Source organism: Elephas maximus, chromosome 4, assembly GCF_024166365.1.
Source record: "Elephas maximus indicus isolate mEleMax1 chromosome 4, mEleMax1 primary haplotype, whole genome shotgun sequence".
NCBI lineage: Eukaryota > Metazoa > Chordata > Mammalia > Proboscidea > Elephantidae > Elephas > Elephas maximus.
This window is the reverse complement of record NC_064822.1, coordinates 128,887,896-128,914,469: the sequence shown is the minus strand read 5'-3', so window position 1 is coordinate 128,914,469 and position 26,574 is coordinate 128,887,896. Positions and strand designations below refer to the sequence as shown.

The 26,574-nt window shown below is 38.1% G+C and overlaps 1 protein-coding gene across 1 annotated transcript; it reads left to right on the top strand.

Moving 5' to 3' along the window:
- On the top strand, positions 1 to 26,574 carry IL26 (interleukin 26). The gene is given in 6 exon segments (XM_049883822.1): positions 1 to 118; positions 121 to 170; positions 241 to 297; positions 473 to 604; positions 26,333 to 26,391; positions 26,481 to 26,574. Coding segments are annotated over 6 exon segments (510 nt in total).

Sequence of the window (26,574 nt, the reverse complement as noted above, 5' to 3'; positions counted from 1 at the left end):
ATGTGGGTGAATTGCAGTTTGAGGTCTGGGTTGCTATTTGTCACTCTGTCTCTTGCCATTGCCAAGCACAAGCCACCTTCCTGCACCAAAACTTGCTACTCAAAGGCGACCTTGACCCAAGTGTGGACGGCCTCTTTGTCAAGGCGGCGTGGCTCAAAGCAACAATTCCAGTAAGTATCAGGCACTCCGTAGAACACTCATGATCCTGTATAAAACTTGGTTCTCTTTGATTTATTCTAGGAAGATCGCGTCAAAAATATAAGACTACTAAAAAAGAAAACAAGAAAGCTGTTTACGGTAAGCCAGAAAGTCTTTCTCTTTTTCACTTTTCTACTTGTTTGATGTTTTTTTTCCCTGCAGTTTTATTTTTTCAGATGGTCGTTACATAATAATCAGGGGGCGTGTCAGTGACGTTTAAAAAATAAAACTATTCATGGTTTACCTTATGCAATATCTTATATCTTATTTATAGAAAAATTGCCAGTTTCAAGAATAACTGTCCTTCTTCACGGAAGATGTTTTTGGTCACCTCCAATTACAAGTTTGCAAGGAAATACACTTTGTGGAAGACTTCCATAGTCTTAGGCAGAAACCGAGTCGCTGTGTAAGTATGGGCAGCAATATGCATATAATCATTCCCTCATTATATGATTTCCAAGTAATCCATTCATTTATTTAACAAATATTTCTTGGGCACCAACTGTGTGCCAGACACTATTCTAGACTGTTATTTTTCTTTCTTTCTTCTTTAAAGTCCCATAATAAGAGTTTTTAATTGTCTTTTTCTTATCTATTTATATAAGTTTTATAGTGGTACCCTTTTTAAGGCATATCCATACCCACTGCCATCAAGTTGATTCTGACTCAAAGGAACCATACAGGACAGAGTAGAACTGCCCCCATAGAGTTTCCAAGGAGTGGCTAGTGGATTTGAACTGTGACATTTTGATAAGCAGCCAAACGCTTAACCACTGTACCACCAGGGCCCCTTTTTAAGGCATACCAAAAACCAAAAAAAAGTCTTGGGTAAAACAAAAATAAAAAAAGAGAGGGGTATGTCTTCTTCGATATCTGAATTATTTGAAGTTACAGTAATGTCATTGTCACAGGAAGCAACGGTGAATTAACTAAGGAGGTAAAAGTGACCACATTTCTACAAAACATCCACATTAATAATAGACCAGTGAAGGGAAAGAAAAAAAAAAAAAAACCTAGGCTCTGTGCAATGTTACATGAATTGCCTCTGTGTGACCTTGTTTGGGATCCACATACATTCCCTCCAGGCTCCTGCGGTTGTGCCTTGCAGATCGTGCAAGGTGAGGTTGTTCTTGGGATGCCAGGTGAAGAATTTTCTTCCCTTGGAAATCATGGTAATTGAGACTGTAATACTGGGCAGTTGCAGGTGGATTTTCCATTAAAAGTTAGAATGTCTTCTTCTTGGGTCCATTAAGTGCCCAGTAACCCAAATTCTAGCACATAGTACAGTGGCACATTCGAGTGTGAGATGGTCAGTTAGGTAAAAGTTTTTGGCAAGTTTACCTTCTCTTTTTCTTTGGTTAGTTCATACTGAAGTTTTTTTCTTTTCGGGGGGCTTAGGTGATATGGTCTTTCATAAACTCTCATATTCCATTAAACTAGCAACAATAAAAATTACAAACTAGTACCACTTCGTAGAACACAGGGATAATGGTCTGGACCATATTCTTTTCCCTGAAATAATGGAAAGATCAACATTTAACTTTGGTTTATTCTATACTTAACCCATCAAAAACCAAACTGTTGCTGTTGAATGAATTTCAACTCATAGCAACCCTACAGGATGGAGTAGAACTGCCCCATAGGATTTCCAAGGAGCAGACGGTGGATTCAAACTGCCAGCCGTTTAGTTAGCAGCTGAGCTCTTAACAACTGCGCCACCAGGGCTCCACTTAACCTATAAAGCTATGTTATTAAGGCAGTGAATCGTTACAAATATTCTCTTAAATTTAAGTTGAATAACTATTTAATTTTATTTTTCCTTTATGACCAGCTGATTAGGTTATTTATTATCACCCCAGTAAGAGAGAGTTTTTGTCACTAAAGACTCTGAGAGGAAGAGACTGAAAGACTCAATACTGGGGAAAATTATGAAAACTATGGCAATCACTGTAGGCTTGGGGGAAGTCATACAAAGGGACAACAGAGTCCTTCCCAATTCAGTATCTGAAGGACAGGGAGCCTCTGCAGCCTTTTAGGAATGGAATTTCTAAAAAGTTCCTCCTATTTCCCTCTATGCTAGAGTCCTTGGTTCCTCTGTTTAGGCGTATTAGCCATCCTATTTAATGTCATTACAAGTGAAATTTGTTAATCATGATTAAGCACTAGAAGAAATTCTCATGTGGTATACACAGTACAGTGTATCTGGACACCTCAAACACCCAAATTCACATCTGTTTCTACCACTGATTCTATTTCCTGACTCAAAGAGTTAGTTATAATCCAAACGAGGAGTATTCCAAAAGAAATAATAAAATAAAAAGCTTAGAAAATATAGATCTGTCTAGGAACTTTGGATTTTTTGAAGCAGCTTTTAAGAATATATTTTTTTTCTCCAAAAAGATGTAAATCTATTAATTGAAATGCTTTTTTAGGACTTGAGCCACAGTAATTTCAAGCAGAGTGGCACTTTCTGGCTAGTTGTTTTGGCTTACCAAAGTGATTGGCTCCCCCTTATGGCCAAATGCGAACACCATCCAATCAACACCAAAACCAAACCCTTTGCCGCAGAGATCCTGACTCACAGCGACGCTATAGGACAGCGTAGAACTGCTCTGTAGGGTTTCTGAGGCCTACGGAAGTAGACTGCCACATCTTTCTCCCTAGGAGCAGCTGATGGGTTCAACCTGCCGACCTTCCGGTTAGCAGCCGAATGCTTAGCCACTACGTCCCCAAAACCCACCTAATTTGGTGCTTTCTTTATTACATTCTCCCATCTCAAGTCTACCATTGTTAGCTTCTGTTACTTTGTCTCACAAGCTATGGAGTTTATGCCCTGGGGTAAACCAAGAACTCCTGTGAAACTGTAAAAAAGAAAGTGATAGGAATAACCTGAGCTTTAGAAAATCTCCTCAGACATTGCTTTAGGAAAATAGTGTTTAATCTTTTGGCCAGTCATACTTTTGCATTTTTGCCAGCAGAGGCTGCTGTTTAATATAAATTTACTGAGCATCTGTCTATGTAGAACTCTAAGTTAGTAGCTGGGGCAGAGTTTACCAGTGAGAAGTTATAAAGCATGAAGTGTTGTTGTTGTTAGGTGCAGTCGAGTCGGTTCCGACTCACAGCGACCCTACGCATAACAGCGAAACACTGCCCGGTCCTGCACCATCGTTACAATCGTTGTTATGCTCGAGCTCATTGTTGCAGCCACTGTGTCAATCCACCTCGTTGAGGGTCTTCCTCTTTTTGACTCTGTACTTTGCCAAGCACGATGTCCTTCTCCAGGGACTCATCCCTCCTGACAACGTGTCGGAAGTATGTAAGACACGGTCTTGCCCTCCTTGCTTCTAAGGAGCATTCTGGTTGCACTTCTTCCAGCATGAAGTGGTGAAAAAGAAGTAGGCAACATTAATTTAAATGTGATATTTTCTTAACTAAAAATGGACACTAAACATAGTGTATAAACAGCCAATATATGGAAAATAATTAAACCCGTTACTGTTGAGTCCATTCCAACTTATGACTACTCCATGTATGTCAGAGAAGATATTTCACACACAAAAAAAGCCTCAATGGCTGATTTTTTCAGAAGTAGATCTCCAGGCCTTTCTTCTGAGGACCTCCAACCTTTCTTTTTCTAAATATGCTTTACTTCTTAGAGCAGTTTTAGATTTACAGAAAACTGTGCAGAAAGTACAGAGAGTTCCCATATACCCTATTCCCCTCTGCACACAGTTTCTTCCAGTTATTAACGTCTTACATTGGTAGGGGCTATTTGTTACAATTCCTGAACAATACTGACCCATTATTATCAACTAAAGTCCATATAGGGGTCACTCTTTGTGTTGTATAGCCCTGTGGGTTTTGACAAGTACATAATGTCATGTCTCCACCATGACAGTCCCATACTGAACAGTTTCATTGTCCTGAAAACACCCAGTGCCGTACCCCTTCATTCCTCACCCCTCTACCCCTGAATCCTTGGAAACCACTGATTTTTCACTGTCTCTATAGTTTTGCCTTTTCCAGCATGTCATATACTGAAATCATACAGAATGTAGTTTTTTCAGACTGGCTTCTTTGACTTAGCAATATGCTAAGGTTTCTCTACATCTTTTTATAGCTTGATAGCTCATTTATTTGTTTCACTGAAAAATACTCCCTTATATGGATGTGCCACAGTTTATCCATTTACCTATTGGAGGACATCTTTGTTGTTTCCAATTTTTGGCAATTATCAACAAAGCTGTTACAAATATTTACGTGTACACTTTTATGTGGACATATATTTTCCTCTCCTTTGGTCTTGATTGCTTGATCTTATGCTAAGCTTATGCTTAGCTTTCTATGAAACTGACAGACCATCTTTCAAAGTGGCTGTATCATTTCGTGTTCCCGTCAGCAATGAATGAGGATTCCTGGTAATCCACTTCCTTGTCAGCATTTGTTGTTGTCAGTATTTTGGATTTTAGGCATTCTAATAAGTGGTTTATCATTGTTTTAATTTGCAATTCCCTAAATGACATATCAGAGCCCTGGTGGTGGAATGGTTAAGAACTGTTGCTGCTAACCAAAAGGTTGGCAGTTCGAATCCACCAGCAGCTCCTTGGAAACACTATAGGGCAGTTCTACTTGGTCCAATAGGGTCACTCAGGGTTGGAATAGACTTGAGGGCAATGGGTTTGGTTTGGTTTTGGCTTCAATGACATATGATGCTGAGCATTTTTTTCATATGATTATTTGCTATCTGTGTATCTTCTTTGGTGAAGTTCTTTTTAAGATCTTTTGCCTATTTTGTAGTTGAATTGTTTGAATTCTCTGTATATTTTTGATACAAGTCCTGTAGCAGATTTGTGTTTTGCAAATATTTTCTCCCTGTCTGTGGCTTGTCTTTTCATCCTCTTAACTGTGTCATTCGCAGAGCAGATGTTTTTAATTTTAATAAAGTCTAACTTATAATTTTTTTATTTTATGGTTTGGGATCATGCTTTTGTGGTTGTATCTAAAAAGTCACTGCCATACCTAAAGTCACCTAGATTTTCTCTTATGTTATCTTCTAGAAGTTGTATAGATGTATGTATTACATTTAGGGCTTTGATCCATTTATTTATTTTTATTGTACTTTAGATGAAGGTTTACAGAACAAACTAGCTTCTTCTTAAAGAGTTAGTACACATATAAGTTTTATGACATTGGTTAATAACTCCATGACATGTCAATACTCTCCCTTCTCAATCTTGGATTCCCTATTACCAACTTTACTGTCCCCTCCTACCTTCTAGTCCTTGCCCCTGGGCTGGTGTGCCCCTTTAGTCTCGTTTTGTTTTATGGGCCTGCTTAATCTTTGGATGAAGGGTGAACCTCAGGAGTGACTTCATTACTGAGCTAAAAGGGTGTCCAGGGGCAGGCAATACTCTTGGGGTTTCTCCAGTCTCTGTTGGACCAGTAAGTCTGGTCTTTCTTTTTGAATAAGAATTTTGTTCTACAATTTTCTCCAGCTGTGTCTGGGACCCTCTATCGTGATCCCCGTCAAAGCAGTCAGTGGTGGTAGCAGGGCACTATCTAGTTGTACTGGACTCAGGCTGGTCGAGGCTGTGGTGGTTGTGGTCCCCTAGTCCTTTGGACTAATCTTTCCCTTGTGTCTTTAGTTTTCTTCATTCTCCCTTGCTCCCAAAGAGGTGAGACTAGTGGATTATCTTAGATGGCCACTCACAGGCTTTCAAGACCCCAGATGTTACTCACCAAAGTGGAATGTAGAACATTTTCTTAATAAACTATGTTATGCCAATTGAGCTAGATATTCCCCTACAGCCCCCAGCCCAGTAATTCAGTCTCTCGGGGAGTTTGGATGTGTCTATGGAGCTTCCATGACTTTGGTTTGGACAAGTTGTGCTGGCTTCCCCAGTGTTGTGTACTGTCTTACCCTTCACCAAAGTTACCACTTATCTACTGTCTGTTAGTGTTTTTCCATCCCTATCCCATCCCTCCCTCGTAACCATCAAAGATTATTTCTTTTTGTGTGTAAACCTTGTAGTGGTCTGATAGGATATTTATCATTTCGTGATTGACTTATTTCACTCAGTGTAATGCCCTCCAGATTCATCCATGTTGTGAGATGCTTTATAAATTCAGCATTGTTCTTTAAGATTGTGTAGTAGTCCATGGTGTGTATGTACCATAGTCTGTTTATCCATTCATCTGTTGATGGGGATCTAGGTTGTTTCCATCTTTTTCCTATTGTGAACAATGCTGCAATGAACATGAATGTGCATACGTCTATTTGTGTGACAGCTCTTATTTCTCTAGGATATATTCCTAGGAGTGGGGGGATTGCTGGATCATATAGTATTTCTATTTCTAGCTTTCTAAGGAAGTGCCATATCATTTTCCAAAATGATTGTACGATTTTACATTCCCACCAGCAGTGCATAAGAGTTTCAATCGCCCTGCAGCCTCTCCAACATTTGTTATTTTCTGTCTTTTTGATTTGTGCCGGTAACGTTGGTGAGATGGTATCTCATTGTGGTTTTGATTTGCATTTCTCTAATGGCTAGTGATCACCAGCATTTCCTCATGTGTCTATTAGCTGCTTGAATGTCTTCTTTGGTTAAGTGTCTGTTCATTTCATTTGCCTGTTTTTTAAATTGGATTATTTGTCTTTTTGTTGCGGAGATGTTGGAGTTTTTTTGTAGATTTTAGAGATTAGGCCTTGTCGGATTTGTAATAGCCAAATTTTTTTCCCCAGTCTGTAGGTTTTCTTTTTCTCTTTTGGTGAAGTCTTTTCTTGAGCATAGGTGTTTAATTTTTAGAAAATCCCAGTTATCTAGCTTATCTTTTGGAGTTTGTGTGTTGTTAGTTATGGTTTGTATCCTGTTAATACCGTGAATTAGGGCTTCTAGTGTTGATCCTATTTTTTCTTCCATGATCTTTATAGTTTTGCGTTTTATATTTAGGTCTTTGATCCATTTTGAATTAGTTTTTGTGTATGGAGTGAGGTATGGGTCCTGTTTCATTTTTTTTTGGAGCTAGGCATCCAGTTTTGCCAACACTGTTTGTTAAAAAGACTGTCTTTTCCTCATTTGATGGACTTTGGGCCCTTGTTGAAGATCAGGTGACCATAGGTGGATGGATTTACATATGGGTTCTCAATCCTGTTCCATTGGTCAATGTATCTGTTGTTGTACCAGTACAAGGCTGCTTTGACTACAATAGATGTATGGTAGGTTCTAAGATTAGGTAGTGTGCATCTTCCTACTTTATTCTTCTTCGATAGTGCTTTACTTATTCGAGGTGTCTTCCCTTTCCATATAAAGTTAATGATTAGATTTCCATCTCTTTAAAGAATGCTGTTAGTATTTGGATTGGGATTGCATTGTATTTGTATATTGCTTTGTGTAGAATTGTCATTTTCACAATGTTGAATCTATCTATCCATGAGCATGTATTTTTTTCCTTCTATGTAGATCCCTTTTGGTTTCTTTCAGTAGTGTTTTGTAGTGTTCTTGTTTGGTTTTTATTATAGATGGTATTGTTTTCCTGATTTCCTTTTCATCATTCTCTTTATTGGTGTGTAGGAATCCAACATATTTTTGTGTATTTATCTTGTATCTTGCTACTCTGCTGAATCTTTCTATTAGTTCCAGTAGTTTTCTTGTGGAGTCTTTTGGGTTTTCTATGTATAATATCATGTCATCTGCAAATACGGACAGTTTTACTTCTTCCTTACCAATTTGGTGCCCTTTATTTCTGTTTCTTGCCTTATTGCTCTAGCTAGGACTTCCAGCACAATGTTAAATAGTAGTGGTGATAAAGGGTATCCTTGTCTTGTTCCCGTTCCCAAGGGAAATGTTTTCAGCCTCTCTCCGTTAAGAATCATGTTGCCTGTTGGTTTTGTATAATCCAAAAAATAACTAAACCTACTGAATCCAAGTTGATTCCAACTCATAGCGACCCTAAAGGACAGAGTAGAACTGCCCCATAGAGTTGCCGAGGAGCACCTAGTGGATTTGAACTGTGGACCTTTTGATTAGCAACTGTAGCGCTTAACCACTGCACCACCAGGGTTTCCTGAAACAAAGATATAAATTTATTAAAAATCAAAGGATGGAAAAAAATATATCAAGCAAACAGATATCAAAAAAAGAGCAGATAAAACAGACTTTAAAACAAAACCCATCATAAAAGATAAAGAAGGGCAGTATATAATGATTAAAGGGATGACCCATCATGGAGACATAACCATAATAAATATCTACACAACCAATGACAGGGCTCCAAAATACATAAAACCAACTCTAACAGCACTGAAAAGAGAAATTGACAGTTCCACAATAATAGTAAGAGACTTCCGCATACCACTCTCGATAAAGGACAGAACATCTAGAAAGAAACTCAACAAAGATATAAAAGACCTAAAGGTCACAATCAGCCAACTTGAACTCAGACATATACAGAACATTCCACCCAACAAATTCAAAGTACACATTCTTTTCCAACTCACATGGAATATTCTCCAGTATAGACCACATCTTAGGCCACAAAGCAACCTTCAACAAAATGCCCTTTATTATGTTGAGAGATTTCCCTTCTAAACCTGTTTTATTGAGAGTTTTCATCAGGAATAGATGTTGGACCTTGTCAAATGCCTTTTCTGTGTCAATTAAGATGATCATGTGGTTCTTTTATTTATGTAGTAGATTACGTTGATTGATTTTCTAATGTTAAACCATCTTTGCATACCTGGTATGAATCCTACTTGGCCATGGTGTATTATTTTTTTGATACGAAGCTGAATTCTACTGGCTAGAATTTTGTTGAGAATTTTTGCATCTATATTACAGAGATATTGCTCTGTAATTTTCTTTTTTTGTGGTGTTATTTACCCGGTTTTGGTATCAGGGTCATACTGGCTTCATAGAATTCTTTTTCTATGTTCTGAAATATTTTGAATAGTACTGGTGTAAGCTCTTCTCTGAATGTTTGGTAGAATTCCCCAGTGAAGCCATCTGGACTAAGGCTTTTTTTTTTTTTTTTTTTATTGGGAGTTTATTTTATTTTTTAATGTTTTCAATCTCTTGTCATGGATCTGTTCAGATTCTCAACAAGTCTTCAATGATCCTCTCTGTGTTTTTTGTTTTCTTCCCCTGTTCTGAAACTCCAATCACATGCATATTTTTGCTTTTGATTGTATCCCACGTTGTTCTCAGGGTTTCCTCATTTTTCTTCATTCTTTTCTCTGATTCTTCCACAAATAAAGTCGTATCCAAGTATTTGTCTTTAATTTTGCTGATCCTGTCTTCCGTTGTTTCAAACCAGGTCCTCAGATCTTCTATGACACTGTCGATTTCTGAAACCTTGTTTATGTTTCGGTTTCTAATTGTGGTTTTGTATGATTCCTAGCTGTGGACTTATTTTGACAGTTTGTTCCTATTTTATTTTCTTGAATTCTTCCATTCTTTTTTCTGTATTTTCCATGAATTTGTCTGCTTTTTCCATGAATTTGTCTATTTTTTTCTCATTTTTGTCTGGTTTTTGCTTCAACTCTTGCCTGACTCTGAATATTAAAATAAAAAATTAGAGATACAAATTCCTTATCAGATAGTTCCAGTGCCTTTTCTTCTACTGGAAAGTCCTCTGGTGTTTTGTTTTGAATGCCTACTGGAACCATCCTGTCCTGTTTTTAAAATATGTTTTGATATTGTCTGCTTCCTTCAGGACATTCGGTAGTTATTCTCTTCATTTATTGATTGCAGATTTGTTTGTTTTGTCCAGCTTTTTTGTTTTATTTGGTCATGTCTGAGTAGGCAGGCTGTACATTCTTTGTTGTTTTCTTGCCTGTGAGCACAATACTTTTTACCTTCTTGTTCAATGAACGGGGCCAGTTGCTCAGCTATGGTGCAGCAGGGTAGGTCCAGCTGAAGGGGAGGGGCTGGAATGGGTTGTTTGTGGCACGTACTGGGGCCAACAAGGTGGGCCAGGGCCAGTGCAGGTCAGGTTCCAGTAGGCCATGTGCTGCTTGGGGATGCGATGTTCAGCGCATGGTGCAAATAGGCAGGAGGGAGCGGGGAGGTTGTGATGTGTGGAGCTAATTTGGGTATGGGAAAGAAGAGAGAGGAGAGAAAAGCAGGAGCTAATAAAAAAAAAATGCTGAGGGAGACTACTGTTGGAATGGAGAGAAGAAACTAAGAAATGAAGAAAAACAAAATGGAAAAAAGAAAAACAAAACAAAATAAAAAAAAAGATAGGGAGAGAAATGTCCCCAAGGATCCCACTGGCAACCGGGGAAGTGGCTCCCAGGCCTCAGGGTACAGTCTGTCTAGAAGGGGCAGAGATGGCACACAGCACCAGGTATTCAGGAGACAGGAAAAGAGAGAAAGTAGAGAGAGACAAGAAACTGAGAAATAAAGAACAAAAAGAACAACACAAAAAAAAAACGCTCCAGGAATCCCACCAGTGTGGTGGCGTGGACAGAGGAAGCAGTTCCTCAGTGGAGCGGCGCTTCACAGACTGTCAAGAAGAAGCAAAAATGCACATGGAGCCAGGTGTTCAAGAGAATGGAGTGGGAGGAGGTGAGAAACCAAAAGAAGCTGAAAAAAGCAAGAGGAGCAACAAAACAAATGGCACTGAAGGAGCTGGCTGGTGTGGGCAGGGCAAATCCAAGTGGCACAGAGCTGGTGCCTCCCTGTCACGTGACCTTGGCCCACTAAGAAGGGGTGGAGTCTGAGCAGAGGGAAGAAGAGTGGGGAGCAGGAAAGAGTGTATCGTTGGTTACCAAGTACTCTGTCTCCTCCTGTGAACTCCATGAAGGCTGCCCTGTCTGCCGATCTCCAACAGGAGTTCAAGATGGCGTATTCGTGCTGCGTTAGCTGAAAGGCGACCTCTGCTCATATCTCCTGGCTCTCTGTTCTCTGTCAGTTTCTTATTCCTTTTGGTGCTTGGCTGAGTTCTTTATCTCTTCATTTGACACTTAGGGTTCCAGGATTGATGTTTGTCTCTGTTTTACTTATTCAGGTTTTTACTGTGGGGAGGTGGCATGGTACTTTTATCTATAGCCCCTTGTTGGCTTCACCCCCTGATCCATTTATTTTTTGCAAAGGATCTAGGCTTTCTCTCCAGATTCACTTTTTTGCATGTGGGCACACAGTTGTTCTAGTTTCCCTTTTATTTAAAAATAATTTTTTTTTTTTTTTTGCTATACAGAACTCTAGGTTTATAGCATTTTTTTCTTTCAATAATTTCAATATGTTGCTTCAGGGTGTCTAGGCATACATTTTTTCTGAGAAGAAATCTACTCCCATTCTCTTTTTTTGTTCCTCTGTATGTCATATGCCTCCCTCCCCTCTCTTTCTTTTGAAGATTTACTTTTTATCACTTTTTAAAAGCAATTTGAATATAATGTGCATTGCTGTAGTTTCTTTCATGTTTCTTATGTTTAGGATTTGTTGAGTTTCTTGTATGTGTGAGTTTATAGTTTCCATCAAATTTGGAAAATTTTCAGCTATTATATTTTCAAAACAATTTCTTTACCCCCTTCTATCTCCTCTCTTCTTGGGACTCAAATCATACCTATATTAGGCCATTTTAAGTTGTCCCATAACACATTAATGCTGTGTTTATTTCTTTTTTCAGTGTTTCATTTTGAAAGTTTCTATCATTACGTGTTTAACTAATCTTTTCTTCTACAATGTCGAATCTGCTATTAATCCCATTCAGTTCGTTTTTCACCTGGGACATTATAGATTTTATTCCCAGAAGTCTTTTTATTGGGTCTTTTTGAAATATTTTTCATTTCTGTATTTAACATGTTTTATCTTTCCTGTGCTTTTAAGACATAGGGAATAGAGTTATAGTGACTCTTTTAATATCCTTGTCTGTTAATTCTAACATTTGTGACGTTTTACACTGGTTTCAATTAATTCATTTTACTCCACACTGTAAAATGTTTTTACTTCTTTTCGTGTCTGGCAGTTTTTGATTGAATGCGAGGCATCGTGCATTTTACCTCATTGTGTCCTGGATATTTTAGTGTTCTTGGAAATATTACTGAGCTTTGTTCTACAATCCACTTAAATTACTTGAAAACAGATTTGTTCATTCAGATCTTGTTTTTAAGTTTTGTTAAGCAAAACAAAAGCAATGTTTAGTCTAGTGCTAGTTTTGCACTTCCACTGAGACAATATATTTCTGTGAACTCTACTCAGTTCCCTGTGATTTATAAGCTTTTCTACTCTGGCTGGTGGCAACAAGAATTATTTCAGTTTATTTGTGAGTTCTGGGGATTGTTTTTCTAAGCACTCTTGGTGGTTCTTTCCCTGGGTAGTTTCCTCACATGCATCCTCTGATCAGTTCTCAGCTGAAGACTCAAGGGGACCCTTCTGCAGGTATCTGGAGCTTTCTCCTTCCTGGTACTCTGTCCTGAGCTAAATAAGAGTGCTGGCTTCCACCTGTAATTTTCCCTCCCAATTCTCCAACTTGCAAAACCTATCCATGAAGTTAGGTTAGTAAAGCTGGGGAAATAGTAGGGCCACCTTATTTGCTTCTTTTCTTGCCTTATGTCTAAGATATTGTAAACTATTGTTTCATATATTTTTTAGTTCTTTCAGTTAGGAATGTAAATATGGTCCCTCTTGCTTCATCTGTTATGTTGCTTATTGTTAACCATGCTTTATTCACTATTTTTTTATTATTGAAAATTTCAAGCATATTCAAAACCAGAGAGAGAATAGGAAACATCATCCAGATTGTTTTGATTCATCTGCACCTCCAGCCCACCCCTGCAATTCTTCCTACCCTGGATTGCTTGGTAGAAAATACTAGAGATGATATTATTTCATCCTATTTCATTATTTATTTCCAAAAGATTTATAAAAATGCACACTACATTGCCTTTATCACACCTAAAATATTAACATTGATTCCTTAATATTGAGTCAGCATTCAAACATCCTGATTGTCTTATAATTTTTCTAAATTACCGTGTTTGAATTAGGATCCAAACGAGGTTTAGACATTGCAATTGATTAATATATCTTTTAAGTTTCTTTTAGTTGAAAGTTCCCTCTCCATGTTTCTCTTTGTCTTCTCCTTCTCCTCCTGTTCACTCTCTCCTCCTGCTTCTCTTTTCCCTCTTCATTCTTTTTGGAATTTATTTGCTAAAGAAATTGGGTCATTTGTCTTATTCTCTGTCTGATTGCATTTCCATAGTGTCATTTAATATGTTTTTCTGTTTATTTCTCATATATTGGTATTATATAGAATGACTCAGTCAGAATCAGGCTTGATGCTTTGGTAAGAACACTTTATAGGTACTGTTGTGTACTTTCATTGAGAGGCACATGGTCTTTATTTTTGAGATGTTAGCAAGTCCTGATGATTATTATCGAGATCCATTAATTCATAAGGGCTTGTAAAATGATATTTTTTAAGCTCTATTGTACCTTCTCTATTTATTTATAAGCTGGAATAATTCTGTAAACTGAACGCACTTGTGACTATTTGGCTGTCCTAAGGAACTATTTATATAAAGAAAATACAGGATAAATACTTGATTCTTTTTATTTGTTTACCAATTTTCAGTATAAGGAATTGGTTTTCTAACATTCTCCCAAGGTGAACAATGAATTGCTGTCATTTTTGCTTCATTTTCCTTTAGTATCCTTATTTTATTTTTTATCCTTATTAACTCATGTTCTTAAATTATTTTTAATTTTTATGAAACTTTTCTGATTTCTTTAAGCTACCTGGCTTTTGGGCTTCTTTGCAAGTCCACTAAGACTGGTATCTTCTTGAGCCACTTTTAAGATATAGCACTATGGTAAGTATCATGGTAGACCTCAAGGTCTGAAATCCCCAGTACCACTGCAATTGCATGACATCTCATTTTTTCTGGCAACATTCAGACATTTTGCGGGATCTAACAATATAGTGCTCTGATTTGGTACAATTATTCTGAGAGAAAAAAATTATTTTTATGATCTTTGCTAACCATGGTACTTGGAAATTTGGCCTATGTATACACAAGAAAACATTTTCCAGATTCTTATACCTAGTAAAAAAAAAAAAATTCTTATAGGGCTCAAATATTCTCAGCCTTGAAAGGGAACTTGACAGGTGACTATCTGAATTTATAAAACAATTATGCCTGATTGCTAGTGATCAAACTTTAAACTGAAAAAAAAAAAAATTTCACTCATTTTCAAGATTTCATCATCTTTTTGATTAACATTTTTAGAGCCTGAACAGTAATTGCTAATTCGAGAGATATATTTCTTCTTGTTGATTGTGTGTAATTTATTTTAAGGTTTGATTTGTATTGGCATTTTTTGTAATGGTTTTGTGAAGTAACTTTTATCATCAGTTACAACTAACATATCAACCTGTGAAACCTTGACAATTATTCAGTCTCATGATTTCAAAAAAAATTTTTTTTTTTTAATAAAATTGCAATTGGTTTAACTAATAAAACAAGAATTGGAATGTGAGACCAACACTCTCTTATTCTTTGGTTAACTGCAAAGTTAAAAAATCCTAGTTTTTAAACTTCTGAGTGTACATTAGACTTTGAATTTAGCAGCCTGGTAGTACAGATGGATCTAAGTTCAAATTCCAGTTCTGCAATTCCCTGGTGATGTCCCTCAGCATCAGTTTCCTAACTTATTAAGGACTAACAATAATATAATAATCTCATCTTGTAGTTCTTGGAACAGTTAAATGAAATAATATGTTAAAGTGGGGGTGTCTAGCACGCAGTAGTTCTGAAGAATTGTTAGTGCCTTTCCTTACTGCTTTCCATACATAGAACACTAATCTTTTTTAGATTACGTTTTTCCAACAATTTCCAAAGGAGTGGTTCTCTTAAGCAATCAAATGCCTTTTTAGTGCTTAATGTTAGCATTACCACGTGTAATGCATATAGTTTATAGTAGTACTTTAAAGAAAAGAGATCATTTGCGAGTAATTGGTTTTAATCTTGGTAAATACGTTCTTTAATTATGTTATGCAATCTCTTTGCTGACAAAGTCATTCCTTGTTTAATGATATATAACTTTTCTGTCAAAATCATGGGACACAGCTCTATCACTCAGGAGTTTTCTTCATGTGTTAAATTACATAAATTCACTCAGATAAATGATATTTACACTGAGAATTAAAATAAATCTACAATAAAGTCACCCTAAACTAGTATTTATTTGCATTCAAGGTATTTAAGGACTTTTTCTAGTTCTTTTTTCAGTGATTAGAGCACTGAGAAATTTTCTGTGAGGGTGTAAGATTATTCTAGGTAAGTGAGACTATATAAACATATTAATATCAGATGACTCTGGTAGTTATAGGAAATACAGAAATGAGATAATATTTTGTAAACTCTTCTGATGTATATTTATGCTGGTGTTGAATATTTGTGATTTTTAAAAGCAGTATCTGTTTGTGAATTCAGTTTTGCAAAGAGACACTTAGTCATTCTTTCCTCCTTTCATGAACACTTGGTTGCAAATATAGTCATGCTTTCCTCCAACAATGCTAATTTTATTCTTTTCTTTCTAAGTTTCCTGGTCTTGATGGTTTTGTGTAGGTGTCCTAGTGCCTGCACTTTTGCCAAAGTGACATTTAATTTCGTGTGTGTGTCTGTTTTCAAAACAGGCTGTACTAAGGCACTTTTCTCAACTGCTGTTTTAAATATACCTTAGATATTATTTATAAATCCTTAATAAAAAACTGTGCAAAAGTTAGTTTACAAGATTTACTTAAAACTGTATCTGCTGTCATTTAACAAAATTTAATTAATTTAACTGTTAATCTAATCCTTTAACTATTATTTGTATTTTGGGGAAAAATATACATTTCAGAAAACCAAGGCCATGTGTGGCTCGAGTAGGAACTATCTTAGCCACTTAGCTAAACTTAAAAATAAGTAAAGATGATTGTAATCTGAAGTTGTATGCTTAGATGAGTAAAATGCAGATGATCTTATGTATGGTTTTATACTCTCCTATTGACTCTGATGGAAACGCTTGTGGCATAGTGGTTAAGAGCTACAGCTGCTAACCAAAAGGTCAGCAGTTTGAATACACCAGGTGCTCCTTGGAAACTGTATTGGGCAGTTCTATTCTGTCCTATAGGGTTCCTGTGAGTCAGAATTGACTTGATGGCAATGGGTATGTATCTATGTATGTGTTGACTGTGAGAATACTATATCTGTTTGTCATATTGTATGATCCTATTGAGTCCATTGTTTGTGAGAATATAGTATGCTCAACTAGTTGTCTGAGGGACTGTAGCAGGTAGCTGTCTAATACATTGACCCATGGGTCTTGTTGCATTAGAATTATTGATGGAGAGCAAGTTTCCATTTTTGCTTTAGCTGTCGTAAAAAACCACCAAAAAAACCCAATGGGAATTTGTATGTTTTTTAAACACATTAGAAGCTTGGGGACACAACTAAGGTTTGTATTAATTATTTGGTCATCCCATTGCTTTTAACAAAGGTACAAACGACCACTATTGCCTATGGTGTGCTTCAAATTATTATTAAACCAGTAGGCTTTTGTGGGTCTCGAACCAGTAATCTGATACTTGCATTTCATTCATCCATTGATTCTTCATTCATTCACTCAACAGACATTTCTTCCGGATCTAGTATTTGCCGGGGAACCCTGGTGGCTGCAGTGATTAAAGCGATCGACTGGTAACTGGAAGGTCGCCGGTTCCAAACCACTTGAGGCTCCGAGGAAGAAAGATGTGACAGTCAGCTTTCTTAGAGATTTATAGCCTTGGAAGCCCTGTAGGGTTGCTACTAGTCGGAATCAACTCCATTGCAGTGGGTTTTTGAGTTTAGTATTTGCTGAATACTCTTCCAGATGCTTTGGGTTTGGCGGAAATGGATAGAGATTGTCACTGTCCTCCCAGAGAGGACTGACCATGCTTTCAACCAGTTTCAGCTAATGATGGATGCTGTGAAGGAGCAAACGCCAGGATGTGCCGCAGCAGGGCTAGGGGTGGGGCGGTGTTTAGATCCGTTAGTAGGGATTTCAGCGGAGACCTGAAGGGTGTCCCATCTCTGCTCTCTCCAGCCTCGGAACATCTCACTCCCTCTGCCTACTCTTCCTTTGTCCCTGCTCCTTTCGCTGGATCCCACTCACGCTTCAAGTTGCAATTCACCTGTTTTCTCCTTCTGGAAGCCTGCTGGGATGCCCCCGTCTGGTTGTCCCTTCTCTGTCTCCCAGAGCAGTTTTTTTTTTTCTCCCCCTATTACACTATTTATCACATAGTATTGTAATTCCTCATAGCTGTCTGACTTTCGACAGAGCCCAGGTGGTGCAGTGGTTAAGAGTTTGGCTGCTATCCAAAAGGTCGCAGTTTGAATACATCAGCTGCTCCTTGGAAACCCTATGGGGCAGTTCTACCCTGTCCTACAAGGTTGCTATGAGTAGGAATCGACTTCACCGCAACAGGTTTGGTTTTGCTTTGGTCTGACTCTCAGTAGATTGTGAGCCATTCCTTGTGCCCCGAGGTAATTTTCATCACACAGGACACTTTTTATTAATGAAATAATGAAATAATACTATATGGGCACAGACACTATTCTACATCCGTTGTTGTTAGTTGCAGCCTATTCGATTCTGATTCATGGGGACTCCATGTGTTACAGAGTAGAACTGCTCCATAAGGTTTTCTTGGCTGTAATCTTAAAGAAGGCATATCACCAGGCCTTTCTTCTGGGGTACCATTGGGCGGGTTTGAACCTCCAACCTTTCAGTTAGCAGTTGAGTACAAACTGTTTTCTGCACCTGAGGATCTTAGCACTGACAGTTAAGAGCTCAACTGCTATTAGAAAAGTTGGTGGTTTGAACTCACCTAGCAACTTTGGAAACCCTGGTGGCCCCAGTGGTTAAGAGCTACTGCTGCTAACCAAAAGATTGGCAGTTCAAATCCACCAGGCTGTCCTCGGAAACTCTTTGGGGCAGTTCTACTATGCCCTGTAGTGTTTCTATGAGTCGGAATTGACTCCAGGGCAACAGGTTTGGCTTTTTTTTTTTTTTTGCTTTAGCAGCTTTGCAAGAGAGAGACCTGGCGATCTGCTTCCGTAAACATTACAGCCAAAACACCTATGGGGAAGTTCTACTGTGTCACATGGGGTCACTCTGAGTCAAAATTGGATTGACAGCATCTACAACAGCATATTGTAAGTACACAATAAATAGGTGTTGACTTAATGAATAATTAGGCTGTTGTGTTTTTTATTAACATGATTATTTCACACTTTGAACTCATCAAAGAAAAAAGTTATTCTAGCACTACTGGTAAATTAAAGGAGCCCTGGTGACCCACGTTTAAGCTCTCAGCTGCTAGCCAAAAGGTTGGCAGTTTGAACCCACAGACTCTCTGGGGGAGAAAGATGTGGCAGTCAGCTTCCGTAAAACATTACAGCCTTGGAAACCCTATGTGGCAGTTCTACTCTGTCCTACAAGATAGCTATGAATTGGAATCAACTCAATGACACTTTTTTTTTTTTTCACTAATAAATTGCCTCTAGTCTTGATCATATATGCTTTAGTTGAGTTTGTCAAATAGATCAGCCATGCTCACGATAAAACCACTGGCCTCCTTTTCAGCAACTGCAACTATACAATGAAATATGTTGTTGTTGTTGTTAGGTGCCATCAAGTCCAATCCGACTCATAGCGACCCTATGTATAACAGAACAAAACATAGGTCTTTCTTCCAAGGAGCCTCTGGGTGGGCTCGAACCTCCAACCTATTGTTAACAGCTAAGTGTTTTAACCGTTCCCACCAGCCAGGGACTTCCAGTCATAGTGGCTATAAATATGGACACTGGAGCCAGACTTCTTAGGTTCAGATATCAGTACTTTCACTTGCTGTGTGAACAGTGTAACCTCTATACATCAATCTCCTCACCTGTTAAATGGAGATATTAATAGTGACTACTTCGTAGGATTGTAGTGAGACCTGAATGAGCTAATATAATTAAAATCTTTACATTAATGCCTGGCACATAATACTAACAAAATAAATGTTGACAATGATCGTTTTTACCTAACAGTCTTTTCAGTATTTCTGGCTTCCCTTAAAGGGAAATTGAAATAAAATAGAGAGCTTTTGGAACTGCTGAATTTTTTCCTTCTGATCTTGATCTTGTAGGTTGTTAATTTTCCTATTTACAGCTATTTTGTTTAATGACTCTGCTTTGCTCATCATTATATCTTCAGTGTCCAGCAGAGGGCCTGGTACATAGCAGGCACTTCATGAAAGGTTGTTTAATGAATGAATTCTCTGACTGTGTTCTCTGACACTGGCTGGCACCATCCACAGTGGGTGGGATCACTTCTCTGCCTATTGACCCGGGCACTGATTTATGAAGATCAGCACCTGGAACATTTTTCTTTGGAGAAATAAATGAATCTATTTGTTGATTAATGTAATACCAATGGGTTCTTCAAGTTTTCACATAGAAAAGTTAAGCCTTGAATTGTAGGAACAGAGCCTACCAGGTTAGATTACTTAACTAACTAACTTTAAGAACACGGTTTGCCTCAATGGAAGTAATTGTGTTTTGATTGTATTGAATTAAGAGCTTTGTCCATTACTGGTGTGTAGTCATTTAGTATAATACAATTTTATTGCCTGTGGAAAGAGAGGGAACCTTATAACACAGTGAGGAAAATAACAGACTTGTGAAGTAATTTTACTTTTTTGAGGGAAATGAAGTTTTATACCAAGAAGAACAATGGCACTATTATTATCAAAAGATACTTAGCGTCATTGACAATGAAGACAAAATTTTTCTGTGAATTCACATACACACTATTGACAGATTAAAGTATTCTGCCCATCTCACAGGGAAGGAGGAGTCCATGTAGCAGGAGTTGATGGAAGTATAACAGGAAATATTCCCAGAGAGTATTCTCAAAAGCAGGTGTTTAACTGGTCACTCAGGCACACAATCTTGACTCTGATAGTTAGAGTCATGAAGTTATTATGTATGATGAGGAGTACATGAGAGAATCCATATAAAGTACATATCACAGGCCTGGCACATAATAAGTTTCTAGGAAATGTTGCCTATTATTACTATTAATAATCTGGTTTAAGTATGTATATAGAATAATTTGAGTCATGCATGAATGAAAATGAGAAGAAACAGCTGCAAACATCCATTAATAATCAGGGCGTGAAATATGTCTGAAGTATGAATCTAGGAAAATTGGAAATCATCAAAAATGAAATGGAACACATAAGCATGGATATCCCAGGCATTAGTGAGCTGAAATGGACTAGTAATGGCCATTTTGAATTGGACAACCATGTGGCCTACTATGCTAGAAATAACAACTTGAAAGAGGAGTGGCGTTGCACTCATTGTCAAAAAGAGCATTTCAAGATCTATCCTGAAGTACAACACTGTCAGTGATAGGATAATGTCCATATGCCTACAAAGACCCATTAATATGACTATCATTCAAATTTACACAACAACCACTAAGGCCAAAGATAAAGAAATTGAAGATTTTTACCAGCTTCTGCAGTCTGAAAGTGATCAAACATGCAGTCAGGATGCATTGATAATTACTGGTGATTGGAATGTGAAAGCTAGAAACAAAGAACGAGCCATAGTTGGAAAATATGGCCTTGGTAATACAAATGATACTGGAGATTGCATAATAGAATTTTGCAAAACCAAAGACTTCTTCATTGCAAGTACCTTTTTTCAACAACATAATCAGTGACTATACACGTGGACCTCATCAGATAGAATACACAAGAATCAAATCGACTACATCTACAGAAAGAGACAATGAAAAAGCTCAATATCATCAGTCACAACTAGGCCAGGGGCTGTCTGTGGAACAGACCATCAATTACTCATAAGCAAGTTCAAGTTGAAACTGAAGAAAATTAGAACAAATCCATGAGAGCCAAAGTACCGCCTTGAGTATATTCCACCTGAATATAGTAAGAAGTCGTTAAAAAGACAGGAAAGAAAGAAAAGCCCAAAATGGATACCAGAAAAGGCTCTGAAACTTCCTCTTGAAGGTTGAGTAACTAAAGCAAATGGAAGAAATGATGAAGTAAAAGAGCTGAACAGAGGATTTCAAAGTGGTCTCCAGAAAACAAAGTATTATAATGACGTGTTCAAAGACCTGGAGATAGAAAACCAAAAGCGAAGAACGTGCTCAGCTTTTCTCAAGCTGAAAGAAATGAAGAAAAAATTCAAGCCTTGAGTTGCAATATTGAAGAATTCTATGGGGAAAATATTACATGATGCAGGAAGCATCAAAAGAAGATGGAGGAAGTACAGAGTCACTACACCAAAAAGAATTGGTTGACATTCAGCCATTTCAGGAGGTAGCATATGACCAGGAACTGATGGTACTGAAGGAAGAGGTCCAAGCTACAGTGAAGGTGTTGATGAAAAACAAGGCCCCAGGAATTGACAGAATACCAACTGAGATGTTTCCATAAAAGGATACAGCACTGGTGGTGATCACTCATCTATGCTAAGAAATTTGGAAGACAGATACCTGGCCACCTGACTGGAGGAGATCCATATTTATGCCTATTCCAAAGAAAGGTGATCCAACAGAATGGGGAAATTATTGAACAGCATCATTAATATCACATGCAAGTAAAATTTTGCTGAAGATCATTCAAAAGTGGTGCCAGAAATTCAAGCTGGATTCAGAAGAGGACATGGAAACAGGGATATCTTTGCTGATGTAAGATGGATCCTGGCTGAAAGCAGAGAATGCCAGAAAGATGTTTACTTGTGTTTTATTGACTACGAAAAAGCATCCAACTGTATGGATCATAACAAATTATGGATAACATTGTGAAGAATGAGAATTCCAGAATATTTAATTGTGCTCATGAGGAACTTGTTAATAGGTCTAGAAGGAGTTGTTCGAACAGAGCAAGGGGATACTGTGTAGTTTAAAGTTAGGAAAGGTGTGCGTCAGGGTTGTATCATTTCACCATACTTATTCAATCCATATGCTGAGCAGATAAGCCAAGAAGCTGGACTATATAAGGAAGAATGGGGTGTCAGGATTGGAGGAAGATTCATTTACAACCTGCATTGTGCAGATGACACGACTTGCTTGCTGAAAATGAAGAGAACTTAAGCACTTACTGATGAAGATCAAAGACCACAGCCTTCAATATGGATTACACCTCAACACAAAGAAAACAAAAATCCTCACAACAGGATCTATAAGCAACACCATGATAAATGGAGAAAAGTTTGAAGTTATCAAGGATTTCATTTTACTTGGATCCACAATCAACACCCATAGAAGCAGCAGTCAAGAAATCAAAAGATACATTGCATTGGGCAAATCTGCTGCAAAAGACATCTTTAAAGTGTTCAAAAGCAAAGATGTCACTTTAAAGGACTAACGCACGCCTGATCCAAGCCACGGTGTTTTCAGTCACCTCGTATGCATGCGAAAGCTGGACAATGAATAAAGAAAACCAAAGAAGAATTGATGCTTTTGAATTATGGTGTTGGAGAAGAACAATGAATATACCAGAAGAATGAAGAAATCTGTCTTGGAAGAAGTACAACCAGACTGTATCTCATATACTTTGGACGTGATATCAGGAGGGATCAGTCCTTGGAAAAGGACATCATGTTTAGTAAAGTAGAGGTTCAGTGAAAAAGAGGAAGACCTTCAACAAGATGAATTGACACAGTGGCTATACCAGTGGGTTCAGGCATAACAACAATTGTGAGGATGGCACAGGACCAGGCAGTGCTTTGTTCTGTTGTACATGGGGTTGCTATGAGTCAGAACCGACTTGACAGCACCTAACATCAACAATATAGAACAATATTTCAAAGGGCTTCTTTACTTGGGTCTTTTTGAGGATGTCAAATGGATTTATTGTAAATTACTACATTTAAAGTTTAATTTGCTATGTTATGTAGAAGCAATAGCGCCAAAAACAAATAAATAAAAAACCTAACCCCTTGCCATTGAGTAGGTTCTGACTCATAGCAACCCAATAGGACAGAATAGAAGTGTCCCACAGGGTTTCTAAGGAGTGGCTGGTGGATTTGAACTGCCAACCTTTTGGTTAACAGCTGAGCTTTTAACTACTGCTCCACCAGGGCTCTAAAAATAATAGTAGCCAACATTTATTATTTAATAGTTTTATGATTTGCAAGACATTAAGCTACGCACTATATATGTATTATCTCATAAAAAAAATAGATTCCTTAAAAAGAAAACAACAAAAAAACAACCTTTAAAATGGTCACTTTTATTATTTTTGATACATGAGGAAAATGAAACTTAGAAAGGTTAAAGTAACTTGTCCACTATTACTTAAAAAAATTAAAGCTGGTGTAAAAATGGCGTGGGAGTGGGTCTGACCTGCTTTAACTTTATAACGGGGAAGTAGAATCAAGATCAACACCCCAAAGCTGATTCTTATAAGGTGGAGTTCAGTCATGCCTCCTTTCTCTGCCATCTTTACCAGTTCTGACACCAACTGTCCCTCCCGTGGCACTCTCTACTTCTCTGCTGGGTTCGATAATTCATTGCAATGACCACACAGAACTCACAGACAACATTTATGATTATGGGGTTTATTAGGGAAGTAACAGGTTACAGTTCAGGCTCAGGAACACTTCACGATGTAGTTTTTCCATCAGAACAGCGTCTTTTCAGTTGTGCTTTTTTTTTCCCACAGGCACACCTCCCTCTGGCCCTAGGCCTCTGCCCTGCCCAGGCAAGTGTTACAAGCTGTTTTGTCACCTGCCGATAAGTTTCCAGAGGCCCGCCAGGCACTCACCTTTCTTGCTCCGTGGGCTGGGAAGCTCACGGTGGTCTTCTGCTGTCATTTCTCTGCCACCACTTCTTGAGCTGTCTGTCTCCTGGTTCCAGGAGCTTTTCAGTGTAGGGATCCTGGGTCCAAAGTATGGGCTCTCCACTCATGGCTGTTCTTTCTTGGTGGTGGTGGGATTCTCACTCTGCTCTGGAATTGGCTCTTTTAAGGCAAAACTAACCAATCCTTTTTGGTGGGCCACAATTGCCTTATTTGCACAGTCCCACCCAATCACTTGGGTTAGAGTTATAAGACCATGGCTAGAAAGGCCACACAAAGGTGACCCATCGCACCACAGCTGATTAGTGACAAAACCAAGGTTTCCACACAGTGCTGCTTGATTTCAAAGCTGGAGCTCCTAACCATTGTAGCCTTGCTGTTCATGTAGACCAGGGGTCAGCAAACTATGATCCACAGGCCAAATCTGACCTGCAGCCTGTTTTTGTATGGCTCGCAAGCTAAGAATGGTTTTTACAGATGAGCATTTGCAATCAATTTGATAATACAAAAAACAAAACACAAGCCAAACCCATTGCCGTCGAGTTGATTCTGACCAACTTTGAATTCCAGTTAAGTGAAATGCTATCTTCAAGAGAATGCCATTCTTTCATTGGTATATTTGCATTACAAAAGAAAAATTAGTATTATATTTGGAATTTTGTCGACAAAAGATTTGAAGGAATTTGCTTGCTTTCTTGCATAATATCCTTGGTTTTGTCTTTTGACCTGCAAAGCCTAAAATATTTATTATCTAGTGAAACTTTGCTGATTCTTGATATAGACCATAGGTAGGGTATCTGGGAATGATGGAAGATTCTTTGATTCCTCTGCACTAATGGATGACACTTCATCAGTGTGACTGGGAGGTGGACTTTGTTTCAGTTCCACCTTACTGTGTCATATACGGTTTTTGACCTACATTTTAATAGATGCTTCCTTTAACTGCTTCAATTTTATGAGTTTTAACTGTTATTTTTATTGACATGGCCCTATGCTATTTTATCACTAGGGCAGGACCTCCTGTGAAGTCTTGGGTGAGTGATATAACTACCTGGGCTGGTTTCCCTACCTGCAAATTGAGAAGAGCTGGCATCTGCAATCTCCATGGTCCATTTCAGTACTAAGGTTTATGAGTGAAAACTAAATAGACAAATTAGACATTCTTACTTTTTCTTCCTTTCTCTTTAAATAACCCTATGGGAAATTTATGGGAGAATAGAGCAGGACATTAATTTATCTATGCTTGACTCCTAAGCAATTTCTATGCTCAGATGTTGTTAGTTGCCGTCAAGTTGATTCGGACTCTGGAGGGCCCATGCGTGCAGAGTAGAGCTGCTCCATAGGGTTTTAAGGCTGTGACCTTTTGGAAGCAGATTGCTAGGCTTGTCTTCTGAGGTGCCACTGGGTGGGCTTGAGCTGCCAGTCTTTTGGCTAGTAGTTGAGAGCTTAAACATTTCTGGTACCCAAGGACTCTAATGATCAGATAGGGTTTGAAAATTCATCTCCACAAAGGAGATTGGCAGATTCCTCAGACAGCCCACAAGCCAGTTTCTCAAGACATCAGGCTGCTACTTCTCCTAATTTTAAAACTAACATTAAGTTTCTGGGTGCTTTCTCCTGGCGATCTACACCTGCACATGGTCCTGTGCATTGTATAGAGAAGTCTGTGTTATTTCTCAAAAAATGAATTTATTCTCGTCATCCCCATGCTTCATGCCGTGAGTTATACTTATGATAAAATCCCAACTCCTAACTTAAGCCCACATCTCTCTTGCCTCTTTCTCTTTCTCACTCTAGCCATTCCTTCTTTCTCTCAGTTTCAGGAAAGCACTAAATTTTTTCCTGCCTCAGGGCCTTTGCAAAACTTTCCCTCTGCCTTAATTATTCTCTCCTGTGTATCCTCCCTCAACCTCCCTTTACTTCCTTACATAGGTGCCTCCTTCTCATTTTTGAGGTCTTATTTTAAATGTCCTTCTTCAAAGGAGCCCTCCCTGTCCACCCAATTGGAAGTAGGTTGCCCCTGTAAGTCGTAGAGTCTTGCGCATGACAAACAAAGCTTTATCATAATTTACAATATTTTATTTCATGCGTGTTTCTTTATTGATCATTTGCCTTCCCCATAAGGCTGTAAACTCCATGAGGACAGAGATCATGTATCATTTATTTGCCAGTGTGTATCCAGGGCCCAGCACATAGTACATGCTCAACAAATACTTGTTGAATGGATGGAAGGGTAAGTATTACTAGTGCCTTTTCAACAACGTTATTGTATTTACTGTTGATTTCTTAGATTTTCTGCCCTTCTTCTGCTAGAGAGAGGGAATCCATTACCAGGATAAAAGAGCTTTTTATGGGGTAAATATTCTAATAAAAGATAAATGAAAAATTTTGCAATTTTTTTTAAATATGAAAAATTTCTGCATTTAATTTGTACTTTATCTGCAGATTGGAAATAAAGAAATCTACAAAGCCATCAGTGAACTGGATATCCTTCTTTCCTGGATTAAAAACTTCCTGGAAAGCATAAAGTAA